Source organism: Polyodon spathula, chromosome 6 (assembly GCF_017654505.1).
Source record: "Polyodon spathula isolate WHYD16114869_AA chromosome 6, ASM1765450v1, whole genome shotgun sequence".
NCBI classification, from domain to species: Eukaryota; Metazoa; Chordata; class Actinopteri; order Acipenseriformes; family Polyodontidae; genus Polyodon; species Polyodon spathula.
Genome location: NC_054539.1, coordinates 53,412,770 through 53,437,108, shown reverse-complemented (window position 1 = coordinate 53,437,108; position 24,339 = coordinate 53,412,770). Strand labels below are relative to the sequence as shown.

General features: G+C 37.7%; 1 protein-coding gene across 1 annotated transcript; it reads left to right on the top strand.

Annotated features, from left to right (window-relative positions):
• Positions 1–439: 439 nt before the first annotated feature.
• LOC121317328 (serine/threonine-protein phosphatase PP1-beta catalytic subunit) lies at positions 440–23,867 on the top strand. The gene is made up of 8 exons (XM_041253144.1): positions 440–521; positions 8,546–8,677; positions 14,124–14,354; positions 14,853–14,957; positions 18,707–18,778; positions 21,840–21,991; positions 22,191–22,325; positions 22,412–23,867. Exons 1-8 carry the CDS (start codon positions 470–472, stop codon positions 22,514–22,516), a joined length of 984 nt encoding a protein of 327 aa, XP_041109078.1. The 5' UTR covers positions 440–469; the 3' UTR covers positions 22,517–23,867.
• Positions 23,868–24,339: the final 472 nt, after the last annotated feature.

The following is a 24,339-nucleotide window of genomic DNA, read 5'->3' as shown; positions in this document are numbered from 1 at the left end:
AGGGGGGAATGAATATTCAGGAGCAACATATTTTCCCTTCCTCCCCTTTATATCATCCATAGCCTGCTTCACCACTCCCTGTATCATTGCACAGTTAAAGGTGGAGTGCCTCAGGTTTTGTAACCCATTTCCTACTCATTATTAGGAGATAGACTTTTCAGTTCAATTACATTTTCTTATTGAGCTTTTTATGTTTGTCATAGATATTGATTCACAATTGTTATTTGAGCAATTTAAATGATCAAGCCCAATGTTATCTATATTGCATAAAGTGCTTTTCCCAGTTTTCATTTTGTGTTTGTTTTTTCAGCTGAGCATATTATTCAGCCAGAGTTTGTCTTGCTTGTACAGTTGTTTGGGCTTGAAAATGTGGCTGGTGTTTTTAAAAAGGTGCTCTTGATTTTTTTTTTTCGCTTCTGCTGCCTCTGTCGGTAAAACTGTGGAAGTTGCGTTTTTTTACAGTTAGAAAATGGCGGAAGGGGAACTGAATGTGGATAGCCTGATTTCCCGGCTACTTGAAGGTAGGGGAGAAGAAATTTGTTTTTAACATTAAGATAAAATCAAAGCAAAAAACAAAACAAACAAACAAAAAAATAAACATCGTATTCCTTTACAACCTGGTGTAAAGGGACAGCTGTATTTGTTAAAATAAGCAAAAGCAGCGAGTGGGCGTCTGTGTTGTTATGGAAAAATTGGGATGCGTAGGAAAAGCCAGTGTAGTGTTTTTGTTTTTGCAGTTACTGAAAAAAATCACATTTTGCTATTGAATCAATTGTTATTCAAAAATATCCCACGCCTAGCTTTCAGATAAAACAACTGTTGTTGTGATATATCATAACATACATTTTACCGTGTTTATAGGTCAGACTAAGACTAAGAGTTTACTGTACTGTCTGATCTGTTTTGAACTGTTGGGTGGAATGTGTCCGATCGTAGTCATTTAAAGTATCTACTTTTTAAAAACTTGATACGTATTTCACGTGAAATACAGATTTGGTTAGACCTCTGTATCCTGAATAAATAGTAACTAAGTTGACACGAATACGTGCTTCTGTGGGGAAAAACAACAACAACAAAAAAAACTTGTTTGAAACGAATGGCTCACAGGCCATTATCTTTTTTGCTTTGGTATTGTGTGTATTACAACAATAAATATTTAGCCTTTTGCTGGCCTAAAATGAAATACGCTTTATTGTTAAGATATGAATTATGCTAAATAGTATTAAACCTTTAGTAATAATTGTAATAATATACCACTACTAATAATAGCATTAATAGTATATTTTTACGTTTTAACTCAAACATATTGTGTGTGTGTGTGTGTGTATATATATATATATATATATATATATATAAGTAATATATTATTAATGTCAAAGTTTGTTTCGTCGAGCTGCTTTTGAAATGCCAGTGATGAAAATGACAGCGCTCCTCCAGTCATTTTCTATTTTTATTATAGCGCGAGCAGCGGAGATGTGCATAATTAATTGTTGTCTGGGAGGCAGGGTGTTTGTTATGAGAGGTGAAAGTAACAAAAAGTAAATGACATAATGCAAACTCATCTAGTAACAAAAAAACTCATCTGAACAGCATACCTTAAATCGAAATTCAATTTACTCAAGGACAAAAACAGCATATCTTAAATTTAAATTAAATTTACCCTAGGTGCGGAAGTTTTTTATTTGAGCTGTGTACAAAAACAAAACAAAAAAACAGCTTCTCTTAAATTAAAATTAAGTTTACGCTAGGGCGTGCAACATATTTATATGAGCTGTGTACATTTGCCCCACAGTTTATTTGAATACGTTTTATTTGAACTGTGCAAGCACACAGTGTCAATCATTCCCGGTCTGGTCCACTTCCATGGAGGAAATCTGCCGATGCTCTTGTTGTCTGCAGACACGTGCAGCCAATGACAGCTAACTTTAGTTGGAACCCAAAACTGACACTCAACAGACAAGTTCTGGAAGGGGGCTCAGAGCTTGACAGAGGGACCAGGCTGAAGTTAGTTACTTATTCCTAATTCGAGGGCTAAAGTTAAAAAAGGAAAAGAAGGGTGTTAGTGTATTTCATGGCATAGCCTGTGAATGCTGACTTGTGCCACTCTGCAATCTGCTTTAAGTTGAAGAGTATTGTTCAAGCTTTAAAATGATACACTAATTGAGGTGCCACATCCAGACTATCTGTGTGATTTAGAATGTGAGCTGGTATTCAATATGTAACTGTATGAATAAGTAACTAACTTCAGCCCTTGAATCGGGAATAAGTAACTAACTTCAGCCTAACATCGGGGGGAAAAAGTAACTAAGTTCAGCCCGGTCCTTCTGTCAAGCTTGGAGCCCCCATCCAGACTCGTCTGTTGAGCAGGGTTGCCAAAGCTCTGTGAGATAAAAAGCCAACTGGACTTGAAAAACAAGCCCAACCACCACGGTGTGTCATTTCCGGTCACATTATGTCATAAATCACCTGGCAACCGTTCTTAACAGAGGCGGCGGGCATGGTGGTGGGCTCATGTGTGAATTTTACCGATACACATCATTGAGCAATGTCGGAAACGGCAGCATTTTCTCACAATTTTAGGAAATTAGATCTAAGAAAAGATACAGTGAAAAGATACATATAATTGGTAATCAAGATCTGTGTGTTATTTCTGAGCAAAAATGGAGCCAGGATGTGCAGTTACTGCCAAGCGTGTGTTTTCTGGACATAACAATTTATATGGTTGGTACACCTAGCCCATATACCCTCGAAGATTTGAGATGCTCCAGGACTGGAATTATACAACCAGTTTATCTGTGGATGGGTTAGAGAGGTGAGGACATGCATCATAAACAAGCGCTGTGTCATTAAAACTTTTACCAGTGTTTTTTTTTTTTTTTTTTATCATCTTATTTGTGATACCATGTTACATTTACACAAAAATTAAAAAGACCCTAACGTTATAGTAAAACAAATAGCAAGTTTACAAATGTTTCTTTTCCCTTTTGTCCTTTTTCTAAGACATGAAACCAGTAATCTCTCTCTCTCTCTCGCTCATATATATATATATATATATATATATATATATATATATATATATATATATATATATATATATATATATATATAATTATCTCTTTTCTAATCATCTTTGCGATAACACTGGGTTCTGTGTGTTACAAAATCAAACAATTACTATATTGAGGTATTTATATAAAAAACCTACTATATTGAGCTATTTAATCATTAAAAAATATATGTTGGTCAATTTATATTTGTATATACTGTAACTTATTTATTATATTTCTGGAACAGGACATTTCAAATAGCTACTATTCAGTATTGCGGTAAAAGTAACATACCTAAAATGAAACGTCATGAACATACTCTTGAGGACAAGCAGCTACACTCCTTCAGGTCTGCCCTTGGTATTAGCTAGCCACTTGGCTAATCTTCGTTGCGTTATGTATTTTGTTTTTTCTCCCTGCAATTGTATGGCCCTCGGCAACCTATAAAATGAAACATTGTCTCATCCGTGCCTACTGCAACAGCCAATGACTACACAAGTGTTCACCATTTTTTCATAAAAGCAAACTAAACTATTTTTAAGGTCTGAAACCGCTTTAAGTGAATCAGAGATACGGCTTGCTTGCCCAACCAGCTCGAGACACGCGATAAGGATCACGTGACTTGAAACGTCATTTTAAAATTCCATAGCACATTATTCAACTTGTCTATGGCTTTAAAAAAAACACCGGGATCCGCATGGCGTCCAGGATGCGCCCTATGGCCTGGAGATCTCAGGTTCCTATCCTGGCTATGTCACAACCGACCGTGAAAATTAAAAAAAAAAAAATGTAAAAAAAAATTAAAATAATTGCTGGGCAGTATGTTACAACCGTCATCAAAATATTGGTATACTTGAAGTATAGCAGTAATAGTAAAACCGTAATATTTTGACCCAGTCATACCTGCAATATACTACTGTAACAGTTATAGGTTATGTTTAAATAGTTAATCAAGGGGTCGAATTATTAATAACAATAAATGTTTAGACTTTCGAATTAACTGAAAGTGAAACCCACTATAATGTTTAAAAGTAAATCAATAAGAGTTTCTGATATAGTGTTTCCTAGAGGGAATGTTTTGACAGGAGGACTGTTTCACTGGAGAGGAGTAAGAGCATGTGGCTTGTGGTGGTCTGCTCATGTTATGCAGTGAGAGAACAGTCTGTGAGTTTAATCTGGAATGCCTGCAATGTTGGACTGTGATTAAAAATCACCTTGTCGAAGGCAGTATCTGGAATGGTCTTGATTTATAAACCCACACAGTCTCGGCAGTCTTACACTACTTTTGTAATAAGGGAGATAAATGAGAAGAAAAAAGAAAGGTGCAGCATATTTAAATTATGGGCTACATTATAGTCTACCTAGAAAATGTATAATAGCTTAATATTGTGTGTCAGTGACAGAAACAAAAACCTGGTAGGTAATGTGTTTAGCTTTTGTATACAAGAATAATATTTAATTGAACAGACTTTTGCAGTGTTAACCATTTTCAACATAAGCGACCAAGCATGAAAAGAAGCCCAAAATATAGTAAAAAGCGGCAAGGTAGAATTGTAAGCAACTCTGTGGAAAAAGAAGCCCAATTCCGCAGTTTTAAAGTGTCACTGGCAACCCTGCTCTTGAGTGTCAGTTTTGGGTTCCAACTAAAGTTAGCTGTGATTGGCTGAACGTGTCGGCAGACAGCAAGAGCAAGCGCCGATTTCCTCGATGGAAGTGGGCGAGGCTGAGGAGAATGGTTGACGCTTTGTGCTTGCACAGTTCAAATAAAATGTATTTAAATAAACTGGAGCAAAAATACACAGCTCATATAAAGATCTTGTGCACCATAGCGTAAAATTTAATTTCAATTTAAGGTACACTCATTTTGTTGTCCATAGATTTGTTTTTTGTTAATAGATGAGTTTGCATATTTAGTTTTTGTTATTTTCACCTCTCACAGACACCGAAGTCAGGGAAAATATGCAGTCTAGTAATTTGCTGTAGGCAGATACACAACTGTCCCTGTTATGTTGTTTTACATACAGTGGGGATGAACAGTTACTGTACTACAGTCCTGAATTAGCCCCTATTCACTTGTTTGTGTCTCTGTGCACACATTCCTGATTTCACCAAGACTTATTTTGATGCATGTACCAGGACTTCCTTTATCTGCTTTTTATTCAGCACGCATGCATTCCATCCAGCCTTACACAGTCCACAAGCGTTTGGTTGGAAAGCAGTCTTGGCCCCACAACTAAAGTCTTTTAAAATATTCTCAAATTGAGCCAATGGATGACCTATAGACCTTAGTTCTCGCTAGCATGATCATGAGGTTATTTGGCAACTTTGGTGCCAGTCATTATTAAACCAATCGGGCAGTTTTGGCATGCGTCACAAATCTCCACCCATTTCGCTTTGTGTCAGTGCTTATTGGTTGGTCAACGCGCAAAGCGACATGAAAATAGTTAGGTTTAGGATTAGAAACTGTATGAGTTATGTGAACGAACATTACTGCATATGAATTCAAAGGCAAAAATCCACGTCTGTGTCCGCCATAAATAGCTGATAGATATTAGAAATACATGTTTTGCCTTGCACTGATTTACTACCTTGCCAGAACTTGGATGCGTGGATGCATAAACACAAGATCAACATGCTGCTTCAGATTCGGGCATAGCAGGTATGCTTTCCAAACACTGGCCCAACTTGCAAGGTATATGTTATGTAGCACGATCAACGTTTTGTTTTTCTTGTGGTCCTATCTTCTGGTATGAGGAGAGAAATAAACTGCAGTGTGTTCTTGTTTTTGTTTTTTTTGTTGTTTTTTGTTTTTTGTACAACGCCCCCTTCTCCGCATTTATTTTTTGAGGTTTATTTAAGTTAAATCTGACAGTTTTTTCATCTGTGTGTTCAGCTAAATGTCATAAGTAAACCCAGTAATACTATTAATTTGTGATAACTTGTCTTACCATTTTGTTTATGCACAGAAACTACAGTGGCAGGGATATTTAAAAATAAATAAATAAACCTGACATCTACTTTTGTACTGTTTGTGCCTAAATGCACATAAGAAACATTTATAATTTCAGCTACTGTGTGACAGGCAAAGTAAGGCCTTCACAACCTAGTATTCTGGAACATTAGTTTTACTTATAATATTTTGATATAACAGCATTGCAAAATATACTTTTGTAAGATTTAGCTGGGCATTGTGCAGCATGTGATTGGAACAGGAAGGTGAAAGTAGTTTTTGTATTTATTTAACTTCAATACGCTAGTAATATACTTTAGCTTATGTACTGTATTAATTTATATGATTAACCTATTAAGTTTGTCAGAGCAATAATAATAAAAAAAGAACATCTGATTTTTGTCTCTGTTTATTATTAGAAGGGCCTGGGAATTAAGATCCTGTTGTTGTGAGAGGGGCTGATGTATTTTTAAATGAGAAACACTTTGGGTTTCATTCTAGAAATAAATGGCAGAAAATAGAAGTGTGTATGTCTAGATCTAAACAGAAACACAATAGAGAAGCAGACAGAATATGTTATTGTAAAGCAGTAAAAAAAAATAACAGAGATTTAGGTCCTAATCCAAGGCTATCAATCGGACATGGTCAGGTCCTGTTGTAGGTGAGAACGAAGGGTCTTGAAAATATAGGGATGATTTCAGAGAAGGAAATTAAAAAGGCCAAGTCCTTTGTATAATTTGTTCATAGCACAGTTTTCTTTTTTTATATACCTTTTTCTTATAACATTACAATTTTTGTTTAAATATATACTATCTTGAAACAAAACTCCCTCTCTACAGCAGTTACTGCATAGTGTAATATTTCTTCGTACTTGTCATTTAAGGTTTAACTTAAGTGTTTTATTAGGTCCGCGACTGAATGACACATGCAGAGGGTACGACTTCCTTGTCTGTGGTTATAATTTATCAGTTATTTTCTTTAAAAAAATGTTAGTGTACCGTTATCTATACTTTTTTAAAAGTATTCTTCATTGGCGCTAAAATTGTCTTTTCTGTTTACATGTAGGAAACAATAAATAAACCACAGGTCTACTCCACAAGGCATATGAGTGCTTACACGTTTTTTGAGACGTTCACCCCATGCCAGGTGTCTACATCAGCAAAGGGTTATGCTGGAGAGCTCATGCTTGAAATGAAGGTGATAGGAATGCGTAGGTCCTGAATTCAGTTGTGGCATTTTGTCATGCATTACACTATTGGTACACAGAAGGCAGTACTCTACTAGGGGTGTTGGATTCTGTTGTAGTTTCTTTTAACATACTGGGAATTTTGGTGCTGTTACTTTTTTTTTTTTTTATGATGCACTTCAACATTAGTCCATTAAGTGCCATTGTCTTCATTTAAGGACAGACTACTTTGTAATTTTTGGAGCCGTTTTAACTAGCACAGTATCTACCAGTTATTTTAATTTTCTTTTAGCTATATTGTTATGATAACTTATGCTAATTTTGTTAACCACAAAGGTTAAGTCTGAATGTACCCGAGTTCTGCAAATATAGCCCTTCAGATGTTTTTATGGCGCCTCAATATAAAATAAAAAAAAAACTGAAGCCTAAAAATGATAGCTTTATAGCCAGTGTGAAATGTCACTGGTCTGTTTACGGGCACGTCCAGCTTGACTGTCCTCAAAATAAAACACAGTAGTTTGTAGCCAAAACAAAGGATTTACATAGGTTTTTTTTGTGAAGAAATATTGATTTTATAATGTGTCAAATAACATAAATACAGCTTGTATTCTGATTTTATTTATTTATTTTTTCAAATAGAAAATGATTGGGTACTTAATGGGTTAATGTGGATGAGACCATTGTATACCCCATTGTGTGTGATAGACTTAATAAATATTGATTAAAAAACATACTTGCAAATGTAGTCTATCTGCAACAGATGGAACGTGTGACAGTGTAATTGAGTCGGGCTATGTGTGATTTCAAGGGAATTCAGTACAGAGAAATTGAGAGAGGAGTGAAAATGTATGGTGGGAGAAGGACCGTTTTTGAGTGTCGGCGCGCATTTACCTGGGATCACACTAGAAGATTTTGTTCTACCAGATCTATATTAAGTTTTATTATCCACTGTTCAGGATGCATAGTCCCAGTGCAAAGAGCACCATATATACATGTGTATTATTATAATTTGTATTATTAATGTAGAGTTGGACAACTATTTGATTACCCTAATCAACATTTGTGTAGATTATGTATTTATTTTACTGAAAAATATTATTTAATTTAGTCCTGTGTGAGAGAACAGTATGGTGATACAGTATCTTAAGAAGCCAACCAGCGAAAGCAGATGAGTTAGTTAAAACATAACAGATACTTTTGATTTAAGATCATGTTTAGCTGACAGTCATCCAACCCTATGTTAATGTTATTTATCATTGTCATCCGTAACCTTTAAACACTCAATAGTATAAGTTCAATGACAGAGTTGACTAGAAGTCCTTCTGTCTGTCTGTGTCTGTCTGGCTGTGTGTGTATTTGCAGTGCGGGGATGCCGGCCCGGGAAGATCGTCCAGATGACGGAGGCAGAGGTGCGAGGGCTCTGCATCAAATCCAGAGAGATCTTTCTGAGCCAGCCCATCCTACTAGAGCTGGAGGCGCCACTCAAGATCTGCGGTCAGTACCATCTACTCTGCTACCATCCTACCCTCAACTTATACCCTCTAAGCTCTATCCACTTATATTCACAATAGTAGGGTTGTACACTATTCAAGATCTGCAGTTAGTGTCTTCTACCTTCTGTCCTAGAACCTCTATCCACTGACCTCTGTACCCTCCAGATTACCCAGATTCGGTTATTAAAAGGGGCAGCAGTAATACACAAAGAGGCATACAGTTATGTAACTATTATAGGGGTGACTGACAGCAATATATAATAGAGTATGTTACACTGGAATCAATGGGACATTGCTAGGGGTCCACAAAGACGCAGAGCTAATAAAACCTTACCTAATGTGTGTTGCATTCACTTTATAGATTTCATAAATTTTTATGTGAAATATACACATGCTTTACGTTTTTTTTTTCATACTATAGCAATTGTGAACAAAAATACTTAAGCTGCACATACTTTGATCATGAAGGAACAGTCATTTTAAAACAGTGAATCACAGGAAAGCAATCTTATAGGAAACATGCAGACATTTCAAGATTGGAAGATGTTGAGAGACTTGAAACAATTGCTAAATGTTTTATGATTGGCGTTTTCTTGAAATAGAACGAGAAGGTGAAGCTTTTAAAATAAAAAAAATGATAAATAACAAAAATACTGTAGAATGCATAGTATAACCATGCAAATTTACCATTGTGAACTTTTAATAGGGCAGACATTTGAGCAGTATTATTACTGCTTAACAATATTCTTACCAACTAGATCCACTGAAAAGCAATATCTTGTTTCCACGGATGTCTGGACCTCATTCGCCAATGAGGGAGAGTTTATACAGAGCCCCACAACCAGGATCAGTTGAAATACTCGTGGCTTGAAAAACTGGTAGGGCACCGCAAACCCCCCCCCCCCCCCCCCCCCCAAAAAAAAGAACTAAAGCAGCAAAACTACGCTTAAACCTGATGCACAATTTTAACAATTGTTATGTAAACATTAAGCTAGCTGACCAGATCTTTCATCACAGTTATACACCAGATTGTCACAGTCAAGAGAGCTGCAAACAACACTTTACAGGCAATGGAAGTATTGTCACACTCTTGTGCTGTTAATAACATTCTGAACTACAGACGTCAGGTTCGGTTTTTGCTGATGTCTCTGGAGTTGGTCGTTTAGCTTTTTTGTTGTAGAAAAACTCCAAATGTAGCTGTCTTTTTACCATTGTACAGGGCTACATCAAATTTACTCCGTTTTAGCACATATTTTCGCTGACTTACACTCTGGTTATGTTATTAAGGTTTGAAGGGTTGAAATAAACTGCGCGCTTAAATATTCTCTACCCACTTACGAAAAACATAAGTATATATTTTTATTTTTAAGTAATAAACCCTGGCAGCAGGGGCGTAGCCAGGATTTTATTTTGGGAGGGGATTAAAATGGTAACTAAGGTGAGTAATCACAGTGGTGCAATTGGCATCCTGATTTCGTATTTGTGCATTGACGTTTTATTTTCTAAAAATAAAAAACAATCTTTTTTTTTAAATATTAGACCAAATGCAACCTTGTGCAAAATAGTTAAAAAAAATTCCGTTTAGAACACTTCTGATTTAAAAACAAAAAAGGAAATACAAAGCAAATTACTTGAACTTTTAACATGTGCATCAGATTTCAATTTCACATTGATAATAAATAAAAATAACTATATATAATTTAATTTGTACTTATGGTTGTTCATTTTTGTTAACTAACATTTTGTGTTCAAAGCAAAGCAAACCATTTTATTTAATCTCAGAAATCCTGACTAATTTAATTAGCGTTTGAATGGTGTAGGACTGCTGGTGGTAGCTGCTAGCTTGTTGTCTTCAAATGGTTCATCAATAGTTTTCTGCTGTTTAGACCAAAACAAATAGCAAATTTTGTTATTTTTTCCTTTCCCCTACCACTGTCAGGCCATACTTCATGTCTCTCACTCAGTGTTCTGTCACGTTGCGCATCCATTTGTGTAAAAGCTGTGTGTATTGTCCAATCGGAAGTGTTCAAGGTTGAACCTCTCACGAATGACAGTAAATAGCCCAATCACAAACCGAAATTTGAAACACGCGCTTTGGCAGACAGCAAGCATGTCATTGGTCAGTTGTGATTAGCGGTTCATGTTTACTAATTGAAAGCGGTACTGATTGAAGCGTATTGAGGCCGCCAAAACAGTTTTTTCAGCACTTTTTTTTTCCTGTAACACAGTGGCTAAGCCACTGCCTGGCAGAGATCTGGGGGGGCACGTGACCCCCCCAAGTGTCCCCTCTGACCAGGATTGATGGGCTATTCAAATTCGTTAACATATAAAAATGTTAAACATATTTTCCAGTAGAAGTTAACAAAACTGGCATTTGTGTTTGACATGCATGAATAATTCTGTACGTGTAACACTTGGAAAATGTTTAAACTCTAATCTGTAAACATCCCTACTCTTATCTTTGACACAAACAAGTAAATCACACTGGATAGCTTGCAGTAGTTGTGGAGTAGGTAGTTTTAAACGTTGATACCAGTGAAAAGACTTCTCGTGAAATCCCAGTGGCATGCACAGTTTGGAATGTACAATAGTACTGTTTGTTCTCTTTGTACGTGGAGGAGGTGATACCAGAATGTCAAGTCATTTTTCTTGGAACAGATTCCTAGAAGCCAAGCTGTCACATAGTGCACTTATAAATCTGTTGTCTCTTATCAACGACGTGACCCCGGCATGGGCACCGTTCCAGAAGCGACTTTATATTTGGCTCAAGTCACAGCTCTGGACCAGAGGTTCTCCAACACTTTTGTTTTGGGGGACCCCGCTTTTTAAAAATGGTGAATATTGAAGAATAGGAAAATCTCAAACTAGAAAGAGAAAACTGAACTGCGGTGAACGTAGATGTCTTGTGGATGTTGTCTTAAGTATCACAAAGCCTGCTTCTCTCACCACAACATAAAAATATTTTTTTTGTACATTACCATCTATCCGTACACCGTGAACAGGATTAATACATCTGTTGCAAACCTTAATGCTGACAAGTTGCTGAAGAACATGCTGTCTATCCTATGGTTTGAAAGACCTCTGTGAGTATGACTAATTGCAGTATTCAACAGCAAGCACTTACCCTTATCTGAGAGGATACTAACTTGGCAATGGTAAGTCATTTACTAACTCATTTTAATTAATAATTGCTTAATGTAATATTATTGTAGTCTTGCTGGTTTGGCTTTTTAAAATGCATTCACTGCTTATATCTGTACATTTTATTTTTGTCTACTTCAAACATTTTTAATTGATTTACAGGGGAAATATTTGATGTATTCGGGGCTTTAATCGATTTAAATCATTTTTGAAATGTAAACTATTTCCTATGACGTCAGACGTTTGTTCATTGCCTGTCCAACCTAAATTGGGGCACACCCAAACTTCCAAGCCTAGTTACGCCACTGGGGTAGGCTGCATTGCTGCTTTTTGCACATAATGTGTAAAGCCTACCAATTTTTCTTGTTAGTTTGCAGTTTTTGGATTTTTTTTTTTTTTTTTATGTTCTCTATACAATTAACAGATAATTACATAGAAGTGCTTACTGTAGCTATCTATTTATAATTGTATTTATTTTAGTTCATAATTAAAAATAGTTATCCTATTTATTCTGTTTTCTGATCTCAGTATGCTGCTGATCAAGCTTGAACTGCACGTTTTATTGTGTTGGTTGTATTTGTAATTTTTAAATGATTGCCCGTAGTAAATTTTGGTCACGGTCTCAATTGGTAAATTTCATGGGTAATTAAATACATTTTAAACGATTGTATTTACAGTTAAGGGTAATAAAACAAATTTAAATTAGATGGATGTAGTAATTGTATCAATTTAATATGCGATTAAAACAGATTAGGATTTTTTTTTTTAATCGCGGGATTAATCACGATTAATTTTTTTAATCGCTTGACAAACCTAATATATATTAATTACACATGCTTCAGTTTTTGGCTGCTTCTACAGGCCAGATACAGCAAGTCTCCCTCTTTGTGGAACAAACACAGCGGCCACAAAGATTACTGCCCTGGGTCTGTGCATATCTTTGCCTTATAAGGAAGGACAAACAAGAAATTTGCAGGGAGTTTGGGCATATAAGAAATTTCGTGTTCTGCAGACAAGCTGCGATTGATTTATTACGTTTTATTAATCAAAAGCAGAGGTGTGTCACCACCCTCATCACATTACAGTGGGGTATAGCAACTGTAGGCTTGAAGTTTGTTTTTAAAGCTCGGAAAAGGATGACAAAATACTGTAATAAATCACCTTTTAGAGTATGTACATGACTGTGGTTAATTATACAACAGGTTTTGCCACTTTCAGCTTGAGTCGTTGCTGAACGGACAAAGGGGTGGAGATACTGGTATGTGAACAGTAGAAAGCTTTGGGTATGATTGACACCTGTCTCATTTGTTGTGAATTTCCTTAGCTTGGGATATCTCTGCCCCAGATGTGTTTGTCTTTTATACTTTTTTATGCCAAGCCTCTTTATTTGATATGTTGGAAACAAGTTCTCAGCAGGAATGTGAGCACACTGTCATTGGGCAATGGAAACAAGAAAAGAGTGTAAAGGACTTCTAAACCAATGCGCTGACAGACTGCTTCATCAATCTGAATCTAGTCACTTGGTGTGGCAATGCTAGGCTTCCAACCAGTTACACGTCATTCCCAACACAGTTGCTGCTGTGGAAACACTGGCAGCAGTATTTGTTGAGACTTGTAAAGCAGAGCTGCTAGGTACTGGATTGAGATTTCTGAACTGTTTATCCAAGTAAGTCATGGTGTCTGTGCTGTGCCCTGACTCCTTGTTTTACTGTGGGGAAACTTTAGAAGAGTCATGACACATTCTCTTTCCCTTTCCAGTTCAGATCACAGTAGTTCATTTATTTATTTATTTATTTATTTATTTTTAAAAACACTTGAGTTAGTGTGTCTTTGGGCGTGTTTGTCAATGTGTGTCTTTCACTGTGTCTGGTAAGTCATCTCTTCCCTTTGCAGGTGATATCCACAGCATGTGTGTGTGTGGTTACTCTTTTCACTCTCCTCTCTTGTCTCAGCTGGTAATATCCAGTGTCACTGTCACACCACCCTGTGTGCCTGTTAATAGTAATAATAATAATCTTTATTTTTATATAGTGCCTTTCATAGTGGATCACCATCACAAAGCACTTTACAAGATACAAGACTAGGGTGTGTGAGCTATGCATCAGCTGCAGTCACTTACAACAATGTCTCACCAAAGATGGAGCACAAGGAGGTTAAGTGACTTGCTCAGGGTCACACAATGAGTCAGTGGCTGAGCTGGGATTTGAACCAGGGACCTCCTGTCTGCAAGCCTATTCTTTAACCACTGGACAACACAGCCTCCTAACTCTTAACTCTTCTCATTCTTTCCCCTCTGTTCTCTGCAGGCGATATCCACGGCCAGTACACAGACCTGCTGCGGCTCTTTGAGTACGGCGGCTTCCCTCCCGAGGCAAACTACCTGTTCCTGGGAGACTATGTGGACCGAGGCAAGCAGTCCCTGGAGACCATCTGTCTGCTGCTGGCCTACAAGATCAAATACCCAGAAAACTTCTTCCTGCTGCGAGGGAACCACGAGTGCGCTTCCATCAACCGCATCTACGGCTTCTACGACGAGTGTGAGTACGAGACTGGGGACGGGCAGGTTTCCAGACAATTACAGGCAATTCCTAACACCATTGCTGCTGTGGAGACAGTGGTAGCAGTATTCGCTGAGACTTGTAAAGCAGATATGCTGGGTACTGGGTACTGGGTACAGGGGAGAAATACCTTTAACAAGTGGAGTTCTGTCAATAAGATCTACAGCTTTTATGATGTGTGTGAGTAGCCAGGCAGTGAATTACCATACATTTCAAGCAAATAGGCCCATGCGCTTATGGAATGGGAGTTTGCTTATATGCAAGATAAGATGGGCTTGTATCTATTTTAGAAAAGTGGAAATATATTAGAACTCAAATGCTGTAATGTGTTCTTTATCAATTTTACTAACACCACATAGCGTGTATAGTAAACATCTTGACCCCCACGCCGTGCATTGGCACTCATCTCCAACCAAGAGGTCGCTTATACTTTGGAATTTCAGTAATTTTTGTTTGTTTTCTCTGTCTCCCCGGCAGGCAAGCGCAGGTTCAACATCAAGCTCTGGAAGACATTCACAGACTGTTTCAACTGCCTGCCGATTGCAGCCATCATCGATGAGAAGATCTTCTGCTGTCACGGAGGTGAGGCTTTCCTTTTACTTACTCAAGAATAAACTATATAAAGATGAGCCATTTTTGACTTTCAAACTCTGAATCCATGATATTCAAACCTGCAAGAAAACACAATTGACTGGATGATGTATAATTTAAAGTCTGTGTGAACCCTGATACAAGTTTCCCACAATAAAAGCATAGAACCAGGAAGTGTCACTCCTTTGCTTTCTTGGTCATTTCATCTCAGCAGTGTCTTTTGAGTCAAAGCATGTCAGTGATTATGGGAAGCAGGTGACACCAGCTGAACCATCAGCAAGTCTGAAACAGTATCACATTTGATCTCCAGTCACTCTTTACCTGCTTCATTATGTTCAAGCCTCGTCCACACTCTGTGTTAATATTCAACATGAAGTAAAAAAATATTTTAATTAATCTCAGCTGCAAAGGCTAGTTCAAGCCGTTGGGCCATGTAGTGGATCCCTAAGACATAGGCTTTGTCCCCACGTACCCTGGTAACAACACCACTCATTGCATCTGTCATCACAGCTGCACCATCAGTACCACAAGCAACAAGCTTTTCCTTCCATGCATCTTAAGAGGCAGTAATGCCAGCAGTCTCAGCAGGGTCTGCCTCATGAGGAAAGATATCGCTTCTGAGATGTGTTGGGCATCTGCCCTCTCTACAGACTGCATGCCCACAAACTACACAGTCACCAGCCCTTTCTGGCAGAATCTCACATGAACTAGCTCCTCTTCTATGGCAGCGCTGTTAGTTGAACCATCTGACATCACTGACAGGAACTTTGCACCTTATATTTTTTTCTTGCAGCTGCTTTCTTTCTACCTCAGCAATGTAGTGCATGGAAATCTTGCTTGTTTGTCATTCCTGTAAGAACTTCCTAGCTTTAATCCTTTCTGTTCATCAACCCTATTGAGATAATCAGATTAGGCTCTGTTAAGCATTAACTTGTAACGTGGTTGCATTAGTTTACTAGCAATCATTTGAATCGCTTTTGTAGCATGAAAAATAATAATAACAACAGAAAATGTTTGACATGCTAACCTACATTTAAAAAAATATCTTGTAGCACAGTAATAATAATAACTAGAACTGCCAGGCAGTTTTACGGCTTCCAAGCTCAGAACCAGTTGGAAATTTTGGCAAGCTGTAGCATTGCAGCACAAGTGTCAGCAAAAGAACAGTTTTATGGAGCAGTTTGTATTCAAAATACTGCATTAGTTCATTATCTCATGATGCTTTATAACTGTAAACACCATAGTAACCATGACCCATCCACACACTGTAAGGAGTTACAAGCTAATTTTATTTTTAACCTTAAGGAGATAGCAAAGGTCACAGTCAAGGTAATTTGAGAGCAGATGTGTTGTATGGTAGCCATAACCCTATATGCACTGTAAGGAGTTACAAGCTAGTTTTACATTTGACCTTAGAGGTCAAAGGTCAGACAGGGTGATTTTTTGGATGGAGCATATATGGGTTCCTATCTGTGTTCTGTAGAACTGTTAACCTATCTGCACTTTGTAAGGAGTTATAAGCTAGTTTTACATTTTAACTAAAGGAGAGGTCAAAGGTCACAGGAAATGTCATTTTTGGATACAGCACATAATGTTCCATAGTAGCCACTAACCTATCTGCACTTTGTAAGGAGTTATAAGCTAGTTTTACGTTTGACCGAAGGGATGATGCTTGTCAACTTTGGAGTTAATAAAATATGCCATGTTTCAACTGAAGCGGTTTTAAATTTAAGAAGAAAGTGTAGGTCTAGCGGTCATTTTGTTTTTTACAAAAGCACACCATTTTTCCCTATTTGAATTCCATTGTCCCCAGGATGTTGCCTGCCAAGTTCGGAGTTAGTTGGTTAAACGGTTTTCAAACAGAAGCAGTTTGATGTTTGGGCGAATTTGGCGGCAGCTATTTTGATAGTGAAATTTATTGCAGCAACTTTGCTTCGCAAAGTTGAAGCGGGTTTGGTTGCTGATGACACATGCGAAGTTTCAGATCAATCTCTTCACCGGTTCCCAAGAAGAGTTTGACAAGTTTTTCTAAACACCATGTCAGGCCGGCATCTTGGTTGATGCAGGAGCACAATATTTTTTTTGCATTTGAACTGTAATCTACATGGGATGATACCTCCCAAGTTTCATGTTGATTGGTTACACTGTGTGCAAACAGGTGCAGTTTAAAGGTTTGGGAGGAAAAATGACAAATTAAAAATAAATAAATACAAATTTAAAAAGTCTTTACAATAACAATAGGCTTCCAAAGCCAGCTTGGAAGCCTAATAATAATGTTTTTTTTGTAGGTTTTTTTTTTGTTTTTTATTTTTTAAAGCTGGGTGAACTTAATGTTTATGCATAGTATAAGTGTGTTTTAATTAACTTTTAATATATGACACATTAGGAACTAAAAACTTTACACAACAGCATTGTACACAACACAAATGTATAAAAATGCAATACTTACTCACACATCCAGACAAAATCTGAGAAAGGCATCCCGTTCTTTCCAATTGCATGGACAGTCTTAAACATTATATGCAGCTTTACAAAATTAACTGCATTGAGTGACACTTAAAGCCTTCCCTGCTTCTGTATCTGCTGTGGGGACTGCCTTCGCTGCAGAAATCCCCATGCAATGTTGATGATACTTTGAAAGTTCATGATCTTTGACACTCTCCAATTTCAAATTAGTAGTTCCTATCACAAATTGATTTTTAAAATTTTTTTCTTGTGTATACAGCTGGCATTCCGAACAGTACGTGTTCTGATTGGTCAAAAATGAGACATTCCCAGGTTTGTCTGCTGTCATCAATTCTCAACTTATCATTGAACTTACGGACTATTTTCTCTTTTTTTTGGTGGTTTTAGACAGTTGTTCTTCATCCATCTGTTTTCCAAATGTCTCCACATGAAGTATTGTGTACAACAGATCGCTTGATTTAAAGTGTACAAAAACATACTCGCCACTGTGATGTGCAAGTATCAGAAATGTACCCGCCACAGACCAAATTAACCCGCGGGTGCTAATTTTGACCCCTAGGTTAATTTATTTTTGTTTTGCCATGTGTCATGCGCAAAACTTAGATGGGCTCAGTTTTGGCAAGTATGTTTCGACTGAATTACGCTTTCTTTAATTTCATGAAGCAGTAATTAGTATTACTTACTAAAGCCCTGGACACACTGCCCGACACGATCAATAGCGAAGCAGTTTTTTAATTTCATCGGGCAGTGTGTTATGCTTAGTGATGAGACGTGTTTTAATATTTTGTGATGCGAATTCACTAGCACCATCTAATGTGTTATACCCACTCGCAAGTCTCAAAGTCAGCAACTAATGAGTTCACTGCGTTCAGTCATATGACTGAAGACAGGCATGCATGTATTATCTCTATTAAAAAAAAAAAAATATATATATATATATATATATATATATATATATATATATATATATATATATATATATATAAAAAATACACACACACAGTATTCAATTGGTTTGTATACAATAACTGTGTTGATAACTTTTGAAAACAAGCCCTGACAGCCCCATAAGCACTGTACTTAAAAACTGCTGCTATAACCATGATTCATTTTAATAGTGTTTTAATTAAATTATACCAAATCACATTAGTGTGGTGTTACACCTCTATTCATTGGTGTGTTGGATATCGTAACTCCCTTTTTATTGGGGTATTGTTAATTCTATCTAGTCGACAAGGCACAGGGCTGACCTCGTTGTGACCTCTCACCCCCAGGCCTGTCCCCTGACCTGCAGTCGATGGAGCAGATCCGACGCATCATGAGACCTACTGACGTACCTGACACAGGTAGGCTCTCCGTCACACCTACACTACAGAAAGCCCCCCCCTCATGGTTGATGTGTTTTTATTGAAGAGAATGCTCCTACTTGTGGGACTGTTTTTTTTTTTTAAATCTTTAAGGTAATTAATCTACTGGGGCATTGATTTACTGAACAGCATAATAACCCTTTTCTAATAACTAGGCTTCCTCCTTTTTAACCTTTTTTTCAGGGGCTTACAATAAACCAAAGTATACAATAACCAGACACTGCTCTCCCATTGTATTCTGTAAGCCGTTCTATTATAGTTACGGTCATGAAAAGATGACGCTGTGTAAGGACACCTGTTCTAAAATGACTGCTTACTGTCAAAACGCTTCACTGGGAGCTCTGCTCATAAATTTAACTCTTACAGTGGACTACATTTCGGACAAACAGAGGTATATAAATAAATAACTTTAAAAAATTTTAGTATAATAGTGCTAATGACATTTCTCTGGCGTGTTCCTTGGTCATATTGGAACTCCATCTGGCTTTATTGGGAAATGCCATTATCACATAAATAAATCACTCACATTTTAGAGTTTGTATTTGACTGGTTCTTTCAGTTCAAGACATTTGACCAGCTGATCTGACGACTTGCTGTGGTTGAGTGGGGCTGGTGTTGATATCTAAAGTGTTAGGTGCGATTTGCTGTGATTTTCCTTTGCTTGGAAATATCCGCCATGGCTCCATTAGGTCAGCTGCTGGTCAAAAGCAAAGAACAAATTGAACATGATCCAACACACAATTAACAGGTTCAAGTAAAGAACCTGAGTTGTCTCAGAAACTCAAAGTTATGATAAAGTAATTGTAACAAATTCTTATGCTGTCTTGAGACAAGTAAACATGTATTTGGGTACCTTCTCAAGACACGCCTTTAGCCATGTATAAACAATACCTTGCCATAATCTAGGGTTTTACCACAATATCCTTCTATATCACCATCAAAACTACATTTATTTCCAAGTGCATTCAAGTTAGACTTAAACATATGAATATATATTTTACAGTAATCATAGAACTCTGACTATAAATATAATTGATTCATTTGGCACAAATCTTGTTGAAAGCAAATGCCTTTTATTTGAAGTTAGAGTAGATTGTAGTAATTTGTTTTCAATGTATAATCAAGTATTATACCAAGTATGTTTACGACAAATTAACCATATATTCAGTTGTAGTTAAGATTTCTATATATATTCAACATTCAATGCATTCATATTCTATCTTGTAATGCAACATAGGTTACTATTGCTTCATACACAATTTAAACAGAATTAATCATACAATTGATTTATACACCATGGAAATTCATAAGTTATTTAGTTTACAATCTTCATGTGTTAAAGTCTTGCAATGAAGAATAACTGTATATAGCTTTCTCAGCTTGAGATCTGAAGTGTAGTCCTCTCCATTCAAGGTTAAGGAAAAAACAAGATGGACTTTTTCTTCAGGACTCCATGTCCCACATTTTCTGTGTGCTTAAGTTGATGCTTGTAGCAAGGAAGCATCAATTTGAATAGATTTAAAAAGCACTTAGATATTAAGTAACTTCAGTATTCTTCTGTTTACCTTGTTTATTTTAGCATACTTTTAGATTTATAGTGTAGTACACTTGTGGGTAGCTTTGCTTTGACTCTTCTGTCCAGTTTGTCCCATACAAGTTCTATGGGATTGAGGTCTGGATACTGGGCAGGCCAGGTCATTAGATTGAGATGTCCTTCACTTTCCTTCTTCGCCAGATAGTTCTTGCACAACTTTGAGGTGTGTTTCGGGTCATTATCTTGCTGAAGAATGAAGAACTGCCCAACTAGCCGTAATCCTGATGGAATGGCATGCCTCTGAAGTATGATATGATAGCCATGCTGGTTGAGCTTGCCGTGGACTTGGTAAAGATCACCAACTCTGTCACCAGCAAAGCAACCCCAGACCATGACACTGCCTCCTCCATGCTTGACAGTGGGAACCACACATGCAGAACTCATGCACTCGCCCTCTCTGCGTCTTACAAATACTCGGCAGTTGGACCCAAATATTTCAAATTTTGACTCATCGGTCCATAAGACCGACTTCCACTTCTCAAACGTCCAGTTTCTGTGTTTTTTGGCCCAGGCAAGTGTCTTCCTCTTAACAATGGTTTCTTTGAGACAATTCTTCCAGTTAGGCCAGCTTCACGCAATCTCCTTTGAACAGTTGATGTTGAAACATCTGTACTTCTAGTAGCATTTAGCTGAGCTTGTATTTCAGGGGCAGTTAATCGTCGATTTCGCAGACTTGTGACTCGAATGAACTTGTTCTCTGATTCTGAGGTCACCCTTGACCTGCCTGACCTTGTTCGGTCCTCGCGAGTGCCAGTTTCTTCAAATCGTTTGATGGTCAGTTACAGACACTTGCAAAGTTCTTGCGATTTGTCTTAAAGATTGACCTTCATTTCTTAAAGTAATTACAGACTTTTTTCTTTGCTTTACTGAGCGTATTTAGCCATTTTCTGCTCCCTTACATTCAGGAATGACAAACTTGTGCCTGTGCTACCTATATTTATAGTAATCTTGGACCCTCACCTGTTAACAATAATTGGTAGCAGAAGGTTATTAGGTAATATGCTAGTTAACTCAGAGAACATCTAACAAAGACACTTTTATACTTAGGCCAGTGTTCTAACACTGTGTTATACACATTTCAGACTTTTAACTGACTTGGGCTTCAGGCTGAAATCCCCTTGCTTTGGGTGACTATTTCATTGAAATTGACAAGATTTACATTGTCATTTAAAAATTCAGTTTTTGAATGCAATTCACTTATGATTATCAGCTTATATAAGTACACATATCATATAATGAAATATTAAGTGTTTATAGACAAGTTTATACAGTTAAAACATAGATAATCATGAAAAACCTGATTTCAAGCAGGTGTACTCAAACTTTTGACTGGTACTGTGTGTATATATATATATATATGTGACAGTGCAGTGACGGTACTTAGCTCTGTGTGTGTGTGTTAATGGAGTGCAGTGATAGTATCTCTCTCTCGGTCTGTCCTTGCAGGGCTGCTGTGTGACTTGCTGTGGTCGGACCCAGACAAGGATGTGCAGGGCTGGGGGGAGAATGACCGCGGTGTCTCCTTCACCTTTGGGGCCGACGTGGTCAGCAAGTTCCTGAACCGCCACGACCTGGACCTCATCTGCAGAGCGCATCAGGTACTAGAGACCCTGACAATCACACACTCATCTGCAGGAAACACTCTATGTATCTGGGTCGGTGCAGGATAGTGGCTGCTCTGTGTTAACACTCCCCTACTGCTCTGATAGGTGACAGAGGGGACTGTGTATCTGGGTGGGTGGAGGGTCTGTGTAGCTGGTGTTAACTTCCACTGCTCTTTTCCCTGTGCTCTGACAGGTGGTGGAGGACGGATACGAGTTCTTTGCAAAGCGTCAGCTGGTGACGCTCTTCTCAGCACCCAACTACTGCGGAGAGTTCGACAATGCAGGGGGAATGATGAGCGTTGACGAGTCACTCATGTGCTCCTTCCAGGTGAGGACACTGCAGACATGCAGGGACCTCTCCTCTCTCTCTCCCCCCTTTTTTTTTTTTTTTTTTTAATTATCTGTCTTTTGCAGATCCTGAAGCCATCTGAGAAGAAGGCCAAGTACCAGTACGGGGGTGTGAACTCAGGGCGCCCTGTCACCCCCCCTCGCACTGCCAATGCGCCCAAGAAAAGGTGAGCGCTGGAGCCGCCAGGAGGCGCCTCTGCCCGCTGAGCTGCAGCCTCAAAGAAGAACCCATTCTTCTTTAATAAATAACATGTTTTTTTTAATCCGTGTGTGCACATTGCCTGGGGAACCAATCCAAACCATCAAACTCTTTCACCCCTCGGATTTCAGCTCCAGACTCCATCCCCCTACCCAGAAAGGAAGCAGCCCCTGCTCTTCTCCTTTTTCCTCCTTCCCTCCGTTTGTTTCTAATTCGGTACAATTAAACGTTTTACAATGATTCTGCAAGTAGGAAAGTGGCCTGCTGCCACAGGTGGGTTAGCTTGTGTGTGTGTGTGCCCCCCAGTGCAGACCTTCCCAGAGGTTAGACATCATCAGTGCAGTTGTGGAAGTTTGCAGGCTCTGCTAGCTATACTGTGAAGAGATGTCCATCTTGAGCCTGTGTAGGTCACACTTAACAACGGTATGGTTTATTTAAAAATGTGTTTTATTATTATTTATTATTATTATTATTATTATTATTATTATTATTATTATTTAATTGTGTTTTAATGTTTCAGAATTGAAGTCTTGATTTTTTGGAGGTTAAAGAAAGCTGAGTAATACTGGGGATGGGGTTGCTTTTACTACTTTCACTGTTGAATTTCACCCATTTAGTAATTGGCTCTTTGATTTGAGTGGTTTGTTTTTAATTATCCATGAGTTGGGTTTTTCCTGGATCTCGCCGTGACAGGGCTCCAAGACCACAGGCTTCCTACAGGAGAGAAGTGCTTTCCAGCAGAAATAACAAATTGCCAGATTGTTACTGCTTGAATGGGAGAGCCGAGTGATTTGTGCCATTGCAAGTGACAGCATGTGGAGGGATGTTAATGTTGGCCTAAAACAAATGTTTGCCTGTTATGTCTTTTAGAAGAAAATAAAACTGCAATAGTGTTTTCTGTCAGTGGTGTCTGAAACAGATACAACATGAAAAGGTCAAAGAAGTGTTTAAGAATATAAAGTTTACAAACTAGAACAGGCCATTCGGTCCATTGGTGCTTGTCCACTTCCACATGTATCATGTTGGGTCTTGTAGAATCCCATTGTTTCTGCATCAACACCATGGCCTATGTAATCTATTCCAACCTTATTAATTCACTAATGGGCATTCAAAACTGCTCCAGTGGTCTCCTTTGCTAAAGACACAAGGTGACAAACTGGCATGGCTAAGTTTGCTTTAGGTAAATTAACTGGGTGAGTAGTTCAGAAAAAAAGCGCCTACTTGGAGCCCTGCTTCTGAGAACCATACTTCTCTTTTCTGAATATACACTGCCACCTCGTGGTGACTCTTGGAATTTAAATAAAATATTATTTAGACACTGCAGTAACTCTATTATTATTATTATTATTATTATTATTATTATTATTATTATTATTATTATTTATTATTATTATTATTATTATTTTATTTAGCAGATGCCTTTATCCAAGGTTGACTTACAGAGACTAGGGTGTGTGAACTGTGAATCAGCTGCAGAGTCACTTACAAAATGTACAAGGTTAAGACTTATTTGAGGTCACGCAGTGAGAGTGCGTTTTACATGAGCATAAGAATTACGATATTTTTCTGAAAACTAACTTATACACAGTTTTCTGAAAATGTACTGGAATATTCAGCAAGACAGTTTTCGCAAAACACCTAGAAATTTCCAATTAAATTCCGAAAACTAACAAAATGTATATCATATAAACACACTTTTGGGAAAACTCATTGAAATAGTGTATTGCGCATCTGCACACTTTGACCCTTCTCCTGCATGCAGTTTTAGAAAACAGAAAATAATCATCAGTAGTCA

Bases quoted from the DNA above. Each gene is read 5' to 3' on its own strand.
- LOC121317328 (XM_041253144.1), top strand. From the start codon at position 470: ATGGCGGAAGGGGAACTGAATGTGGATAGCCTGATTTCCCGGCTACTT. The intron at 8,678-14,123 runs GTCAGTACCATC...TGTTCTCTGCAG, and splicing joins GGCGCCACTCAAGATCTGCG to GCGATATCCACGGCCAGTAC. The intron at 14,355-14,852 runs GTGAGTACGAGA...TCTCCCCGGCAG, and splicing joins CTACGGCTTCTACGACGAGT to GCAAGCGCAGGTTCAACATC.